This window comes from Jaculus jaculus, chromosome 16, assembly GCF_020740685.1.
Source record: "Jaculus jaculus isolate mJacJac1 chromosome 16, mJacJac1.mat.Y.cur, whole genome shotgun sequence".
Lineage (NCBI taxonomy): Eukaryota > Metazoa > Chordata > Mammalia > Rodentia > Dipodidae > Jaculus > Jaculus jaculus.
Genome location: NC_059117.1, coordinates 40,602,047 through 40,620,863, shown reverse-complemented (window position 1 = coordinate 40,620,863; position 18,817 = coordinate 40,602,047). Strand labels below are relative to the sequence as shown.

Here is an 18,817-nt window from a genome sequence, read left to right as displayed (position 1 = left end):
AAAACTTACATGCAATCCTTTTTACTTGTCACTCAGATTTCAAAACATTATGACCACAAAAAATATCATCTGCATCACAAGTGATTTAGTAATTCAAACTGCATTTTAACTGACAGATAAACATCAAGAATTTAGAATTGAATTTTCCCTAGCACTCACATAAAACTAGACTCAAAGTGGCACATACATCTGTGAAACCAAGGTGCCTATGACAGTAACAATGGGCCAGGAGATTCTGAAACTTGTAATTTGTTTATACCAGCAATACTGTCTTACAGAAAGTGAAAGAAGAGCGACAGACACCTAGAGGTTGTCCTCCAACCTCTACACAGATGCCATTGTATGTGTGTGCACACACATACAAGTAGTATTTTTTTTTTTTAATTTAGAAACAAATGTTCTAAAAAAAGAGTATTCTGCCCTTGTTTCCTTTATCGGTTCTCCAATAAATGTGAATTTAAGATTTATAAAACAAAAGATTAGTGACTTGAAATTAATAAATGATGAATTATATTCAAAAGGTTGATATTTAGAGCATTTTAACTTAACTTTTTTAACAGCTTCCATAATTATAGACAATAAATAACTCATTCCCCACTGTCACATTCCTCCTCACAAATCCACCCTCCATCATATCCCCTCACCCTCTCATTTAGTCTTTTATTTTGATGGCATCATCTTTTTTTCCTATTATGAAGGCTTTGTGTAGATGCTATTAAGCATTGCAAGGTCATGGGTATCCAGGCCATTTGTGTCTGGAAGATCGCATTGTAAGCAGCCCTACTCTTCTTTTGGCTCTTACATTCTTTCCTCCACCTCTTCCACAAGAGCATTAAAATTTTATTAGCACAGAAAAAATTGATACAGGAAGTATTTTTACTACATAAGAATTCAATGGTACTTACTGCTTGGTCTGAAAGTTTGTTTATTTGTTTTTGGAGCCTCTGGCATTCCTTAAATTTTTCTTTATAATGATCTGCAGCCATCTGAAGTCGGAGTTTCAGATCTTCAACTTCTCTTCTCAGTTCATGTTCCAGTGTGTCACTTTTCTCCTAAGAAACAAACACTGTAACTAAGAGAGAGAAAATAAACCTCCTACCTCAAAATGTGATAGTAAATCCCAACTTCATGTTGTCTGTTTTCTGGCTTTTAATTTTCATTTGCTTTTAGTGTTTTGGCTACAAAGCCACAGTAACTCTTTTAATCAATCCAGTTTTATATTCTGAGATTAAAATTCACTTAAACTCTATAGAAAAATAATCTGCCTCCTCAGGAACAATTATAATTCTGTTAAATATATACAATATCATTTTTTATAGCTAGTAAACAGAAATTCCAAACAAAGCAATATATACCTGACATCAAAAATAATTAATAGGACAGGCGTGGTGGTGCAAGCCTTTAATTCTAAGACTTGAGAGGCAGAGGTAGGAAGATCACTGTGAATTCAAGGCCAGCCTGGGACTCCAGAGTGAGTTCCACGTCAGGCTGGGCTAGAGTAAGAACCTATCTGGAAAAAACAAAACTACATGAAAGCTATACAATAAAGCTAAGGGTATCATGTAAAGATGTGTATTTAAGACTTGGAAAATGCCTGTATGCCAGCACTCATGAAGCAGAGAGAACAGGAAAACCTTTGAGTCAGAGGCCAGTTTAAGCTAGAAGATTCTATCTTAAAACACAACACAGGCCAGATGTGGTGGCAGTAAGCCTTTAATTCTATCACGTGGGAGGTACAGCACTGTAAGTTCGAGGCCAGCTTGGTAGTAGAGAGGGAGTTCCAGGTCAGCCTAGGCTAGAGGGAAACCCTACCTCAAAAAAAAAAAAAAAAAAAAAAAAACACCTATAAGACAAATAAATATGTATTAGCACAGCTTTAATAACATTAGGAATTATGCTCATAGAAGTTATTCTTGAAGCATATATTAATTTCCACCCAAGAAGTTATAATGACTTAAGAGAATTAATGGAAATTTAACAGTTCTTTTGTATAAACTTCTGGAACACAGGAATTCAAAATCCACTTGTTTTACCACCTGATCTTTTTTCACAGCACGTAGCTGAAGCTCTGCCATGGCATCAGCTAACTGCTTCTTCATCTTCTCATTTTCCAAGCGTGCCGTGTGAAGATCTGCCATTGTTTTATCTCGCACGTTGACAGCATCACTAAGTTCTTTAGCCAGAAAGATAACTTCCTGCCGGGTGGCCTGAACCTGTTCCTCTGCTTTACGAAGTTGCTCCTTTAAAACAAATGTATCTTCCTGAAGAAGAATTGATACAGTTATAATTGAACCATTCAAGTATTTAAATACAGAAATAATTTTTACATATAATGCTTCTTTACTCATGAGTTAGATGAAACACACATTTATAAAAACTGAAGCTTTGCTTTAAATTTTCCATATAACAGCACTATACTGTGTAAACACTAGTACTTTATAAATGAAGTACTGAAGTAGAGGAAGGCAGGTGACAAGTCTGTCATTCTGACAGATAAACATCAAGAATTTAGAATTGAATTTTCCCTAGCACTCACATAAAACTTCTGGGAAATTCTCCCATTTCCAACTCTGGGGTCCTCAAAGTCCACCATAGCTGCCGTTTTTAAATGGGTAGCACCTGGGCATCTGAACTTGGGCACTCAACCTAAGTTTTTCAATCACTATTTTACAACTATTAACACAATATCCAATATAGGTAAGGAACATCCAAGAATAGTATGACAACTGGGTAAAAAGCTATTGGAGAAAAGAATGCTCACATAATCTCAAAGTATTACCCAAAGCTTACTTAATAAAAAGAAAAAAGGAAGTAGGCATGGTGGCTCACATTTTTAATCCCAGCATTTGGGAAGCAGAGGTAGAAGAATTGCCATGAGTTCAAGAACACCCTGAAACTACATAGTGAATTCCAAGTCACCCTGGGCTAGAGTGAAACCCTACCTTGGAAAAAAAAAAAAAAAAAAGGAAAGATATTTCAATAACAATAGGAAGACAACTTCACCAAATTACCAAACCTAACATCATCAAGAATGGAACAAACCAGGAGTGGTGTCCCATGCCTTTAATCCCAGCACTCAGGATGACACAGACAGGAAAAATTTGAAGCTAGCCTGGTTACAAAAGACCCTGTCAATAAAATGGGGGAAAAGACAAATCCAGATTATGCAGTATTCTCTCAGCTTAACCTGATTTCTACAGAAATTTATTTGGGATAGGGGTCAAGACTCAGTAGAAATACTTGTGTATGACTGGGGGAAATGGCTTAGTGGTTAAAGGTGCTTGCTTGCAAAGCCTGAGAGCCTGGGTTCTATTCCCCACTACCTACATTAAGCCAGATGCACAAAGTGGCACATGCATATGAAGTCTGTTTGCGGTAGTAAGAGGCTCTGGTGTGCCCATTCTCTCTCTCCCTTCTCTCTCTCCCTCTTTCTCTCACTACTCATTCTCTTTCTCTCCCCCTTCGTCTGCCTGCAAGTAAGTAAATAAAACTATATTTTAAACAAAGAAAGAAATACTTGTTGATCATGCCTTAGACCCTGGTACAATACCTAGCACTAAAAAAAGGGAAAAAATAGGGCACTATTCTAAATTAAAACAATAAGACACTATACTACAAAAAGCATAAGACAGTATACATATTTATTACAGACTAAAAATGCAGCAGTCAAATTAATGTGTAATCCCTACTTGCTTTCAAAACAAAATTTTAAGGTTATGCAAGAAAATATTTGTAAATAATTTGTAAAGACTAACTATACTTAGGAGTGAATTACCAATGTTAAATTCTGAGGCATGGGGATGGAGAAATGACTCAGTAATTAAGATACTTGCTTGTAAAGCCTAACTAGTTTCGATTCCCCAGTACCGACATAAAGCCAGATGTACAAAGTGGAGCATGCATCTAGACTTCATTTACAATGGCAAAAGGCACTCTCGCTCACTCTACCACCCCACCCACTTGCAAATAAAAAAGTAGTAATTTAGCCAGGCACGGTGGCACACTCCTTTAATCCCAGCACTGCAGAAGCAGAGGCAGGAGGACCACTGTGAGTTCAAGGCCAGCCTGAGACTACATAGAGAATTCCAGGTCAGCCTGGGCTTGAGGGAGACCCTACCTAAAAAAAAACTAAAAATAAGTAATAATTTAAAAAATTCTTAGGAGTAGCTGGGAATGGTGGTACATGCCTTTAACCCTAGCACTTGAAAGGCCGAAATAGGAGGATCACTGTGAGTTCGAGGCTACCCGAGACTACATACTAAATTCTGGGTTAGCGTGCGCTGGAGAAAAAAGAAAATCAATTTTAAAAAATTCTTAGGGATTATAATAGTATATAAAAGAAATGTGCTTGTTCATAAGAGGAACATGCTAAAGTTTTTAGGGTGAGTTATTACAACGTCTAAAACTAACATTAAATGAGTCAGCAAGAAAATGAAAGATCTTTTTTAAAAAATGACAAAAATGGCACATGCCTTTAATCCCAGCACTTGGGAGGCAGAGGTAGGAGGATCGCCAAGAGTTCCGAGGCCACCCTGAGACTACATAGTAAATTCCAGGTCAGCCTGAGCCAGAGTAAGACCCTACCTTGAAAAAAAAAAAAAGACAAAATATTTTACAGTATATAAGTATTATTCACACTTCTATTCTTCCAACTTTTTATGGCTATGTTATTTTTCAAAAGAAATGGTTAGGGGAAATTTAAAATACACATCAAAAGTAATAAAAACAATCAAATGGCATATATTAAATATTTGCAATCTTCAAATACATATTGCAAAAGTACTTACTTTATTTGAGGTTGTAAGCAGGAAAGTCCTTTGCAGATTTTCCTTTTCAGCCAAACATAACTGCAACCTGCCAATCTCTTCTTTGAAATGAGAAATCATACTTTCTTTGTTTCCATCTAAATTCTTTAAAGTTTGGATCTCTGACACAAGCTTGGTATTCTCTATTTCTGTATTTTTCAAATGCACCTGTAACAGTATTTAAAAATTTCAAGACTATTCTTTTAAGCATTATAACTATAACCTAAGTTAGTCAAAGTTTATAATATCATTTACTCATCTCTTATCACAAAGGAGAAACTAGGTGTTAGGAAGCCTGAGTTCTGCAAAATTACTACGTAAGCATATAGGAAAAGCACATAGCTTAAAAGGCTTTATGATTTCCGTGGAAATAAATTCTTTTTTAAATAATTTTATTGGGCCGGGCATGCTGGTACACGCCTTTAATCCCTGCACTCGGGAGGCAGAGGTAGAAGAACTCACCCTGAGTTTGAGGCCAGCATGAGACTGACTACACAGTGAATTTCCAGGTCAGCCTGGGCTAGAGTGAGACCCTGCCTCGAAAAACCAAAAACGGGGCTGGAGAGATGACTTAACAGTTAAGGCACTTGCCTACAAAGTCAAAAGACCCAGGTTTGATTCCCCAGAACCGATGAAAGTCAGATGCACAAGGGGGCACACATGTCTAGAACGTTTGCAGAGGCTGAAGGCCCTGGCACAACCCATTCTCTCTCTTTCCTTACCTGTCTATTTCTCTTTCTCTCTCAAATAAGTAAATAAAAATGAAATATTAAAATCTATGTAGTTTTCTTTTTTACTAGCTGGGTGTAGTGGTACATTCCTTTAATTCCAGCACTTGGTAGGTGGAGGTAGAAGGATTGCTGTGAGTCTGAGGCCAGCCTAAGACTACAACTACGTCAGCCTGGGCTAGTGTGAAACCCTACCATGAAAAACCAATTAAAAAAGTATTTTTAGGGCTAGAGAGATGGCATAGCGGTTAAGGTGTTTGTTGGCAAAGCCAAAGGACTGAGGTCCAATTCCCCAGGACCCACATAAGCCACATACACAAGGGGACACATATGTCTGGATTTTGTCTACAGTGGCTAGAGACCCTGGCATACCCATTCATTCTCATTCTCATTCTCTCTCCTCTCTCTCCCTCTATCTCTCTGCCTTTTTCTCTTTCTTAAAATAAATTAAAATTTTTCATATTATTTATTTATTTATTTATTTTTGCTTTTTTGAGGTAGGGTCTCACTCTAGTCCAGGCTGACATGGAATTCGCTATGTAGTCTCAGGGTGGCCTCAAACTCACAGCAATCCTCCTACCTCTGCCTCCCAAGGGCTGGGATTAAAGGCGTGCACCACCATACCCAACATTATTTATTTATTTTGATAGAGAGACAGAGACAAAGGGGCAAACAGAGAAAGAGTATGGGTGCGCTAGGGCCTCCTGCCATTGCAAACAAATTCCAGACACATGCACTACTTTATACATCTAGCTTTACATGGGTAATGAAGAATCGAACCAAAGCCATAAAGCTTTTGCAAATAAGCACCTTCAACTGCTGGGCCATCTCCCCAGCCTCCAGGGAGATAAATAAACTCTAATGTCAATTCCATTATCTCATCTCTAAAAACATTTTAGTTTATTTTGTTTTAAAATATAAATGGATTTATTTGTCCTTTTGAAGAAACATTATAAATATATTTAGGTCTGAAGCCATGACCAAATTCTGAAAACAGAAGGGTTACATTTAAATCAATATCTCAAGCAATTCTATCTTTTGCTTATGAGAAAAGCTAGACTGCTTATTTTCCATGTAACAAAAAAACATTGTTTAATTACCAACTTCATTGATTTTTCCATGATTTGCTCTTTACAGATACATAAATCAAATTCAATAATCAAACACATAAAGTAGACACCTAATGTCCACTAGCACAGACACCATGCATCACTTTTAAAACACTACCTAAGGAGAATCACTGTGAGTTCCAGGCTGGCATAGCTCAAAAAGGAAAAAAAAAAGAAAAAAAATGTAATTTTTATAATTACCAGCTCATGCAAGTGACTTAACATAAAACTGGCCATTCAGAATATTCATGAGGGCCTGGTGAGATGGCTCAGTGGCTCAAGGTACCTGCTTGAAAAGCCTGCCAGCCCAGGGTTCAGTTCCCCAGCCATCCACTTTAAATCAAATGGTCATCTGATTGCTGCAACAAGAGATTCTGAACACTCATATTCATACACATACATACACATGTGCAATAATAATTATTACTATTAAGCAGAATATTCATGAAATGCCTCATCTGGAAATTTTTACAGGAAGCATTTATTTGATACTTGAGAAAACTGTTACCACTTTTCACCCACATTGTAAATATAAACTAATTTAATCTATTGAAGGATGCAAGAGAAAATTAAGCTGGATACAGCAGTGTAAGCCTTTAATCCCAGCATTTCAAAGGCATAGGTAGGAGGGATAGCCATGAGTTTGAGGCCACCCTGAGACTACATAGTGAATTCCAGGTCAGCCTGTGCTAGAGTGAAGCCCTATCTCCAGGGAAAAAAAAAAAAAAAGTGGGGGAGGAGAGGTCTAGAGAGATAGCTTAGCAGTTAAATGCTTCTCTGCAAAGCCAAATGATGACAGTTTGCCATGCACAAGCCAGATGCCACAGCAAGGTGGCACATGCATCTAGAATTCACTTACAAAACTGAAGGCCCTAGCGCACCCATTCTCTATCTGCCTCTTCCTCCCTCCGTCTCTCTCACTCTCAAAACAAACAAACAAACAAATGAAAATGTTTGTTTTAAAAAAAAGAGAAAATTTTTGTGAAGCAGTTATTTCAAAAGGAACTGGAGAGATGGCTTAGCACTTAAGGTGCTTGCCTGCAAAGCCAGCCTAACAACCCAGGTTCAATTCCCTAGTACCACATAAAGCTATATGCACAGAGTGGCACATGCATCTGGAGTTCGTTTCTAATGCCTAGAGGCCCTGGCATACCCATTCTTCCCACACACACCCCCTCTCTCTGCTTGCAAATAAATAAAATATTTAAAACATTTTTTTAAAGGGCCAAATTCTGAAGTACATCCCCCCACAATATTATATATTCTTTTTTTTAAATTTTTATTTATTTGAGAGTGACAGACACAGAGAGAGAGACAGATAGAGGGAGAGAGAGAGAGAGAATGGGCACGGCAGGGCTTCCAGCCTCTGCAAACGAACTCCAGACGCGTGCGCCCCCTTGTGCATCTGGCTAACGTGGGACCTGGGGAACCGAGCCTCAAACCGGGGTCCTTAGGCTTCACAGGCAAGAGCTTAACCCTAAGCCATCTCTCCAACCCAATATTATATATTCTTAAAAGTGAAAACACTTTGTGTAAATTCTGATAAATATCCTGTTATTAGGATTATTTAACAGAAAATCCACATGTATCTAAATACCAGCAAATATCCTAAAAACTAATTTTTAGGGGTAATCCACATTTATGGTTGTGACTTCCTCCTTTCTGCTCTTGGATTGCTCACTCTGAAGGAAGTGTGCTGGCATGTTTTCAGGACATTCAAGCAGCCAGCCACAGTAGAAGTGTTGTAGAAATGTTGAAGGGTCTCTTGACCAAAGCTATGAGTGAATACTATAAATGCACATGTCCCAGGCTTTTAAGTGACTACAGCTCTTGCCTTTGACTACAATGATACAAAAGAAGAGGAGCTCAGCTGAACTGCTCTGAAACTCCAAACCCACAAGGCCCATTAGGGTAAATGGATATAAAACAACAGATAATAAGCTGGAAGGCATTACCTTATAAAGTTCCTTCTCATCCTTTTCAGTCTTCAACTGACATTCAAGTTGTTCTCTTTCATGCTGTGCCTTCCTAAGCTTATCCTTTAAACTGCATTAAAATGAAGAAAATATGTATCAAAAAATATTGTAACACTGAAGGGTTTTTATTTTGTTTTGTTTTTTGAGGAAGGGTCTTGCTCTAGCCCAGGCTGATCTGGAATTCATAGTCTCAGGTGGGCCTCAAACTCTTGGCAATCCTCCTATCTCTGCCTCCCAATTGCTGGGATTAAAGTGTGCCACTACGCCCAGCCCTGTAAGTTATTCCTTAAAAGCATCACAATACCTGTCTAATTCCGTTTCTTTTTCAATTGCTTTATGTGTCACTGACACAATATCTTCCTCCAGCTGGAGAGCTTTAGACGAAGCATCACTGTATCTCTTCATAAACTCTTCATTTTCTATTTTCAAACTTTGGGATACTTCAATAAGGCCCTTGGAAACAACAACCAGGCATTTCAGTAAAGTAAACTTACATATCCTTAAGAAAGCTCTGTACTCTTACTTTAATAAACGACTGAGTCTCAGGCTATTGCCACTACAAGCATGCACCACCATGTATGGCTTTGTAATAATTTTATAACTGATATCATTGTAATCCCACCCTTTGTCTACAACAAATTTTAAAAGCCAAGGCTATAAATTAAACTTGAAATCCTAACACTTAAATTTCATATCCTGAACATCTTTGTTTTGAGCTTTTTTTTTTTTTTGAAATAGGGTTTAAGGTAGCTGAGGCCGGCCTTGAACTGATCTTCCTGTCTCAGCCTCCCATGTGCTGGGATTACAGGTAACTTTCACACCTATTCAGAACAACTAACACATCAGTTATTAGTCCTTCTTTCCTACTTCCAGCTTTTGTTGCACCTTGCTTGTCCATTTTACTAACTTCTCCACCAGAGGGCAGGCAATAAAAATAACATCAAAATTTGAAAACTGGACACTTTTATTTCTCACAACTTACCTTCACTGTTATACTAATGACAATTCAGGACTCATATGACACTAACAAGGTTAACAGATAACTTACTGCTATGTTAGCACTAGTTTTGTTCCTAATGTTCTTGCCAGTATAATTCAGGATGCCTAAACAAACATTCAATGTTTGTTAATTAAATTTTTTTACTTCAAGGCTTAAATAATTTATCACAAGAATTATGATGAGAAAGTATTGGATGAGAACCTGATCAAGATCTGTCTCAGACTTCTGAGTGCTGGGATTACAAGCATATGCCACCATGCCCAGCTAAATAATGCTTTTTTGAAATTAATTTTACTTTCCTTATTCAGTCTCTCTTTTATTTAGTTGTTTCTTTTTAAAAATATTTACTTATTAGAGAGAGAGAATGGAATGCCAAGATCTCTTGCCACTGCAAAGGAAGTCCAAATGCATGCTCCACTTTGTGCATCTGCTTTATATAGATACTGGAGAATCAAACTCTAACTGTCAGGCTTTGCAAGGAAGTGCCTTTAACTGCTGAGCCATCTCTCCAACACCAGTGTTTAATGTTTCTAATCGGATTTCTTATGCTCATGAAAAAGTCTATAATTAGACTTAAAACATCTAAAAATGACTATCAGAAGACAGGCAGGGTGGTTCACACTTGTAATCTCCATAGGATAGAGACTTCTGATGAACTCCATAAGTTCCACCACAGCCTGAGCAAGAACTAAATAAGGTCATTAGAGACAACCTTACTGGGCATGGTATCAAAAGTCTACAATTATTTTAGATATCTTCAGACCTAAAAGATGTGGTGGAAGATTAATTAGAATTAACTTACTATTATAGAAGCCCCTTTAGTTTCAATGCTGCTTTCCCTAGAAGGTATTTTGTGGAGCTGAGATTCAGAAGGGGGAAAAGGAAGGGTGTTGGGAGGGAATTATGATCATAGTGCATTGTCTATATATGGATTTGTCAATAAAGCTTTAAAAAAGCCACTTTTCTCAATAGCTTGCTTTCAGGACTTGGCAGGCAAGAGGAGGAGGATTACCATATGCTAAAGAGTGAATGTCAGGTCAGCCTGTGCTAGTAAGACCCTGCCTCAAAAACAGAAATAAAGGGCTGGGGAAATAGCTTAGCAGTTAAGGTGCACAAGGGGGCACATGCGTCTGGAGTTTGTTTGCAGGGGCTAGAGGGCCTGGTGCTCCCATTCTCTCTTTCTATCTGCATCTCTCTCTCTCTCTCTCTCTCTCTCTCTCTCTCTCAAATAAGTAAATAAAATATTTTTTAATCGAAATAAAACATAAAAATATTCAATTGCAATTACTTTACTGGTTCAGTTTTTGGGAGATGAGTGGGAGCAATTCTAATCACACAAGGAAGGCATCACTAACCTTTTGCTCAGCTTGCAGCTGCTCACATCTTTCTTTCTCTTGATTCAGTTCCCTTTCCACTCTTCCAACTTGTTCCCGAAGTTGTCCTGTTTCTTTTTCAAGAACAGCAATTAACTTTAACAATTCTTCTTTTTCTTTCAGAGTCTTCTCAATTTTCAACTGTTTAAAAACAAAACACAAATTAAGATTTTTTCACCATCATAAAACTTTAGAATTTAGTTTTCCATTTCAAAAACATGGTAAAGGTAGTAGGTGGGGTTGGCGGTGCACACCTTTAATCCCAGAGTTCTGGAGGTGGAAAGGAGTCCAGAAAGGGAGGATCACTGTGAGTTCAGGGCCAGTCTGGGGCTACAGAATGAGTTCCAGGTTACCAAGAGCTAGAGAGACACGTACCTTAAGAAAACCCAAAAATTATAAGTCAAAAAATATAGAGAGCCAAGCGTGTCCAACCACTTGAGAGGCAGAGGTAGGAGGATCACCACAAGTTCAAGGCCAACCTATAACTACATAGTAAATTCCAGGCCAGCCTGGGCTAGAGCAAAAACCCTACCTCAGGAAAAAAAAAAAAAATTAAATATACATGGAGTGGGCCAGGCATGGTGGGGTACCTTAATCTCAGCACTGGAGAAGCAAACATAGGAGGATCGCATGGGTTGAGGCTAGCTGGGACTACAGAGTGGGATCCAGGTCAGCCTGGACTAGAGGGAGACCGTACCTCAAAAAAAAAAAAAAAAAAAGAAATTCACAAAAAATTTTACATTATGCCTACTTCATATCATTTCAGACTCTTAGCCTTTGGTTAGAAAAATTCATGAATCATAAATTCAAACCTTCATGTGGTTAAGCAAAATATGAAATATTAGGACCAAAGAGATGGCTCAACAGTTAAAAAGGCTTGCTTGCAAAGCCTGCCAGCCAGGGTTCAACTCCCCAGTACCCATGTAAACCGAGAGGCATGCATCTTGAGTTCATGTGCAGTGCCAAGAGGCCCTAGTAAGCCCATTAATTTGTCTCACTCACCCCCCTCTCTCAAGCAAATATTTTTAAAAATAAAACATTAAAACAAAGTATAAAATGAGTGTATATATTATGTAGGTTCCTCCCAATAATTTTTCAAATCAAGCCAGGTATAGTGGCACACACCTTTAATCCCAGCACATGGGAGGTGTGACCTGAGGCTTGCTCCACAGGAGGGAATCTATGCCTGATACTAAAAATCTAATCAAAAGCCTATGGCTGGGGCGGTCATAAACCCTAGGGGGGTAACCACTACTGTTGTCTGGCTAAATTATGCCCACCTAACTACCTCTAAATATTTATGTTTATGTCCATCGATCAATGCTACTCTTACTTTTGGTTAAAGAAGCTTCTCTTTTCAGATGGCAGTGACCACTAGGGTGATTCAAAACTCAAAGTGCTGACAGTGGAGTGTTCACAACTAAATGAGACATCTCCATCACATCCAAAGTTCAGGAACCATTGTGGAAGAGGTGGTGGAAATTATGTAAGAGCCAAAAGAAGGGAAGGAGGGTTTAGAAATACTGTCTTCCGGACAAAAAGTGGCCATGATATTCATGGCCCCACACTAGCTGACATTACCTACACAAGACCTGCATAAGAGGAAAACAAAGATAAAATAGAAGACAGAGTAGCTGAAAAGAAGGGATTCAGTAGAGGGGGAATTTGGCAGGGGGAAAAAAGGTGTGTACAGGGAGGGAATTATATCATAGTATATTGTTTATATTATGGACATTATCAACAAGACTTTTAGGGGCCAGATGTGGTGGCACATGCCTTTAATGCCAACACTTGGGAGGCAGAGGTAAGAGGATCACTGTAAGTTCAAGCCAGCCTATGAGTACACAGTAAGTTTCAGGTCAGTTTAGGCTGCAGTGTGACCATACCTTGAAAGATACAGTTAAAAAACTGGAAATGTAGCTCAGTGGTAAAGTGCTTGCATAGCAAGTACAAAGCTCTGGGCTCAAAGCCCCACACCACACACAAAATATTTTTTATAGTTTATTATCTAATCCAGCTTCACAAATTCCAAGGCTATGTCTCAGTCAGGTTTAATTTAAAACTTCAATGAATGTGGAAATCTAGAATGATTTGGGAAAAGTCAGAAAATACAAGTATTTTATCTGAAAAATATTCACCCAAAATACAGCATCTTAAATTTTTATAGCACCTCCTTTGTGGAAAAAGTGTAAGAGATATGTGCTATGTCCCAGTTAAATTGAAGAAAATGCACGTGGGAAGTGAGTGCTAAAATGCCCATCATTTTTTATTGATGCGCTTGAAATAAGGGTGGTCTAAGAAGTACTTTTAAAAACTGCAATATAAATGCTAACTGCATTCTTAAGCTTACTTCAGCATTTCTAACACTCAAATACCATGGTAGAAACCTTGATCATCATGCAGCCATCACTAAAAATGTTTTAGTCACCCTATAAAAGTTACATTTCTTTATTTAAGATAAGACAGGAATTTCTGAAAAGGAGGAAAGATAGGAAGAAATCCACAGTAAAAAAATACTAGTTCCTTCTAGTTCAACAAGTATTATGGCATAGCTTCTTATCTTTTGCTCTCTAGTTTCAATTCTTGAGAGTAAAGAATAATCAAAAGCATGCATTTAAAAAAAGTTCATCTGACTATAAATAAGAAAAGACTTGCAACAGATTTAATATGGATGCAAATTTCCAAAATACATAAAATGAACTCATGTAGAAGGCTATTGTTCTTATTGTAAGAAAGGAACTAAGAACAATTAATTACATTAATTCAAACATAGTACTCTAGTTTTTAGGTACAGTATAAAGATACTAGAATATGTGATCTTAAAATAAGAGGAATTTTATTCTCTATGAAAAAAAAATTACTCAACCAGCAAAGACTCACAATATTCAATTTAATAAAAGAATAAGATCTTTCACTTTTTTGTTTTTCAAATTATAACTTATAGTTTATTTAGATTTATTTTATTTGTTCAGATGAACAAGAAAAAGAATTACCCTAAAAATGCTCAATCTAAGATATCAGGATGTTTCCCCTATTCACTGTTATACAACAGAAAGACATGTTTAGTGGTCTAATGAAACAAAATTTAAATCCAATTGTAGTCAGATTTATTGCTTCATGTAATTCTTCCAGCCACCTTTATCCTTCAAATCTGTATAATTCAAATCTGTAGATCAGGCCACCATGAAAGGAGGAAAGGTGAGGTCAAGGGAACATAAGGAAAGCTTTTAAGTCTAAATTCCCTCAATAGTTATTTTATTGTACTAAGTACTGTGCAAAAACTATCCTTAGACCTTAGCACATATGTGCCAGTCTCTGCCACAATGGAACCAGGAAAATGATTGTGACCAAAATTTTGTTTATTTGCAAGGAGAGAGAGGTGGAGGAGGAAGAGTACTGGCATACAACGGCCTCTTGATACTTCAAACTAACTCCAGATGCATGCATCACTCTGTGCAGTTGCCTATATGAGGGCACTGAAGAATAGAACTCAGGTCAACTGGTTTTGCAAGCAAGTGCCTTTAACCACAGAGCTATCTCCCCAGCCGCAAAAGATTTTTTTAAAACCTTTATTTATTTATTTATGAGAGAGAGAAAGAGAGGCAGGTAGAGAGAGAGAGAGAGAGAGAGAGAGAGAATGGTCACACCAGGGCCTCCAGCCACTACAAACAAACTCCAGATGCATGTGCCATCTTGGCATCTGGCTTACATGGGTGCTAGGGAACTGAACTTGGGTCCTTTAGCTTTGCCAGCAAGCACCTTAACAGCTAAGCCATCTCTCCAGCCCAAGTAAGTCTTTTGAAAGGCACTCAAAGCTTATTATTTTATTTTAAAAGCATTTGGTTCTGGGAGGCATTCTTGATGTAACTTGAAGATTCTTAAAATGCTAAGCCAGATGTCACTGTAGGAACTCACCTCAAGAAGGCCAGCTTTTGTGGTCACCACCAGCATATCAGAACTGCTTTCATCTTCCATAGTAAGCAACTCTTCAACTGGAGAAGAAGCTCGAAACTGGAAAGGAGTACTTGCTCCCCGAATTTCACCCTTATGGGTCACATAACAGAACTGATAAAATTCCCCATCATCGTTTGGAAGATAATATCCTAAGAGGTGATGGAAAAAAAATATTCAACTTCCTATTATATTATTTCAATTTATTTAACAGTATTTCCCACCTGATTCTCCATACTTTTCTTGGAACATATCTTTCATCCTATGGTGTACAAATTCATCAAAACCATATTCTTACTTCTCAAACAAACCTAAATTTTTCAGCTAGTTCTAAACTTACACATCTAGAAAACCCATTCCCTCGTAATCTTAACTAGGGAAAAACCAGCTCATCTGGAAGAGAAAAGCATGTACTTCACAATGGTAAAGGACAGAGGAGGTATGGAGGACCACAGGAAGACCCAATAAAAATATAAGGACAGGAGTAGGGGTGGGAATGTACCATTTAAAGAAATTTGCCCTCCATTTTGACATTCAGTACATGGAAAAAGGAAGTATTAACTACAGGAAGATGTTCCACATATAAACTATGTGAAGTGAAGAAAAAAAATGAGGCTGCCCAGCATGGTGGCACATGCCTTTAATCCCAGCACTCAGGAGGCATAAGTAGGAAGATCACTGTGACTTCAAGGCCACTCTGAGAATACACAGCGAATACTAGGTCAGCCTGGGTAAAGTGAGACCCTACTTAAAAAAAAAAAAAAAAAAAAAGAGGTCTACCAATACAGACCACACCAAAGAAAGCATTGGAACCACATAGATCTATTCAGGAATACGTATGAAGCCATCTATCTGAGATTTCCTTAGATCTAGAGAATGTATTTATACCAAGAAGCCACTAGCTGACAGTATGTTCAATATTTATTCTCTTCTTTTTCCAAGTCATTACTACCATTCCTTTTAAATTGTACTGAGCTGTCTTAATTCAAAATTAATCTTCACTTCCTTTCCAAATCTCACACAAGCATATTTTACACTTATGTGGGGGGGGATGGGTCTGGGGAGATAGCTCAGTGCAAAAAGTGCTTGCTATGAAAGCATGAGAACTTGGGTTCAAATCTCTTAACACCCATACACAAGATGAGTATGAAGCCATGAACCTATAATCCCAAAGCTGGGGAGGCAGGCAGGATTACTAAGGCTCTCTAGCTAGCTATAGCTAGTCTAGCCAAATCAGTAACCCAAAGATTCAAAGGAAGAACTGTCTCAAAAAATAAAATGTGGGCTGGAAAGATGGCTTAGCAGTTAAAGCACTGAAAAGCCAAAGGACCCAGGTTCTATTCCCCAGGACATAAGCCAGATGCACCAGGTGGCACATGCATCTGGAGTTCATTTGCAGTGGCTAGAGACCCTGGCACACCCATTCTCATTCTCTGTGTGTATGTGTGTGTGTGTCTTTCTCTCAAATAAATAAATAAAAATAAATATTTTTAAAAGTAAGATGGATGGGGTGGAGAGATGGCTTGGTGGTTGGGCGCTTGCCTGTGAAGCCTAGGGACCCCGGTTCAAAGCCCAATTCCCCAGGACCCATGTTAGCCAGATGCACAGGGGGGCGCACGCGTCTGGAGTTCATTTGCGGTGGCTGGAGGCCCTGGAGTGCCTATTCTCTCTCTCTCTCTGTCGCTCTCAGGTGAATAAATAAAAATAAAAAAACAAAAAGTAACATGGAAAACTACTGAGGAAGATCCCTAACATAGACCTCAGGCCTCTATGTGCACACACATACACAAATATGCATATATACTTATGTAAAGTCAAAGCTTATAGTGAGTAATGGAATAAGGATACTGGGAATTATACTCAGGGCCTCACTCATGCAAAGGAAGTGCTCTACTACTCAGCTACATCCTCAACCTTTATTAAAAAGTATTTTTAATCCCAGCACTAGGGAGGCAGAGGTAGAAGGATCACCATGAATTTCAGGCCACCCTGAGATTACATAGTGAATTCCAGGCCAGCATGAACTAGACCCTACCTTGGGGGAAAAAGAAAAATAGGGGGCTTGCCGGGCGTGGTGGCGCATGCCTTTAATCCTAGCACTTGGGAGGCAGAGGTAGGAGGATCACCATGAGTTCGAGGCCACCCTGAGACTCCATAGTGAATTCCAGGTCAGCCTGGGCTAGAGTGAGACCCTACCTCGAAAAACCAAAAAAAAAAAAAAAAACATAGGGGGCTGGAGAGATGAGATGGCTCAGTGATTAAGGCACTTTCCTGCAAAGCCTAAGGACCCAAGTTCAATTCCCCATTACCCACGTAAAGCCAGATGAACAAGGTGGCACAAATGTCTATAGTTCATTTACAGTGGCTGGAGGCACTGGCATGCACAACCTCTCTCTCCCACTCTCAAATAAGTAGATAAAAAAATAAAAATATTTTTGCAGGGTGTGGTGGCACACACCTTTAATCCCAGTATTTGAGAGACTGAGGTAAAAGGATGGCTATGAATTCAAGTATAGCCTGAGACATTATAGTAACTTCTATCCAGGTCATCCTGGACTAGAGAGACCTCCTCCCTCAAAAAAAAACAAAAAAATAAAATAAAATGAGGGGCTGGAGACATAGCTCAGTGGTTAAGGCTTTTGCTTTCAAAGTCTAACAACCTAGGTTCAATTCCCCAGGACCCAAGTAAAGCCAGATGCACAAAGTGGTACAAGTGTCAGGAGTTCATTTGCAGTGCCTCGAGACCTGGCATGCCCATTTTCTCTGTCTCTGTCCCTCTCTGCTTGCAAATAAATAAATGAAATGAAATAAACATTTATTATGTATTTATGAAATAAACATTTATTATTTATTTATGAGAGAGAAAGGGTAGGTATATGTATGAGCATGCCAGGGCTTCTTGCCACTGCAAATAAACGCCAGACACAGGTACTACTTTGCATACCTGACTTTACAGGGATACTAGGGAATAGAATAGAACATGGGCCAGGAGGCTTTACAAGCAAGTGCCTTTAAAGACTGTCCCAAGCCCTCTAAAATTATTTTATATTACAAAGTTGAAGAATAATCATGGAATTTTCCCTGCTAACATATTCCAAATTTATTAATCCTTAGCAGTAAATCAGTAGTCAAGAGCTTCTAGATGGACTTTAAAAATTCAGGAGAAAGCTGGGTATGGTGGTGCATGCCTTCAATGCCAGCACTCAGGAGGCAGAGGTAAGAGGATCACCAGGAGTGCAAGGGCACCCTAAGACTACATAGTGAATACCAAGTCAGCACAGACTACAGCAAGACCCTACCTTAAAAAAAAAAAAATCCGGGGGAAAAAACTTAAAAAATAAAAACAGGACTGTAAAGATGACTTAGCAGTTAAGGCACTTGCATGCAAAGCCTAAGGACCCAGGTTCAATTCCCTAAGACCCACATAAGCCAGATGCACAAGCTAGCACATGTATCTGGAGTTCATTTGCAATAGATGGAGGCCCAGGTACACCCACTCTATCTGCCTCCCACCTCCAATAAACAAATAAATTTAATTAATTAAAAAAAAAAACAGGGCTGGGGAGATGGCTTAGCAGTTAAGGCACTTGCCTGCAAAGCCTAAGGACCCAGGTTCAATTCTCCAGTACCCACATAAGCTAGACACACAAGGATATACATGCATCTGGAGTTTATTGCAGTGGCTGGAGGCCCTAGCACTCCTACTCACTTTCTCTGTCTGCCTCTTTCACTCTGCTTCTTTCTCTCTCTCTTAGCCTGGGCTAAGGTGAGGCCCTACTCAGAAGAGCCTAAACAAATAAATAACTGCATGGGATTATAGAGATGGCTCAGCAGTTAAAGGCACTTGTCTCCAAAGCCTGCTGGCTCAGATTTGA

At 38.6% G+C, this 18,817-nt stretch overlaps 1 protein-coding gene across 4 annotated transcripts in view; it reads right to left on the bottom strand.

Moving 5' to 3' along the window:
• Positions 1-18,817, bottom strand: part of Tax1bp1 (Tax1 binding protein 1) — an 82,082-nt gene that overhangs the window by 38,788 nt on the left and 24,477 nt on the right. For 3 of the 4 annotated variants that reach the window (XM_004652778.2, XM_045135992.1, XM_045135991.1), the window contains exons 4-10: positions 14,907-15,094; positions 10,974-11,132; positions 8,923-9,071; positions 8,598-8,688; positions 4,788-4,973; positions 2,037-2,261; positions 906-1,052 (exon numbers count right to left, since the gene is read on the bottom strand). In XM_004652778.2, coding sequence (XP_004652835.2) covers positions 906-1,052; positions 2,037-2,261; positions 4,788-4,973; positions 8,598-8,688; positions 8,923-9,071; positions 10,974-11,132; positions 14,907-15,094 — 1,145 coding nt within the window. The remainder of the gene's footprint in view (positions 1-905; positions 1,053-2,036; positions 2,262-4,787; positions 4,974-8,597; positions 8,689-8,922; positions 9,072-10,973; positions 11,133-14,906; positions 15,095-18,817) is intronic. The other variant, XM_045135993.1, reaches the window with a different exon arrangement.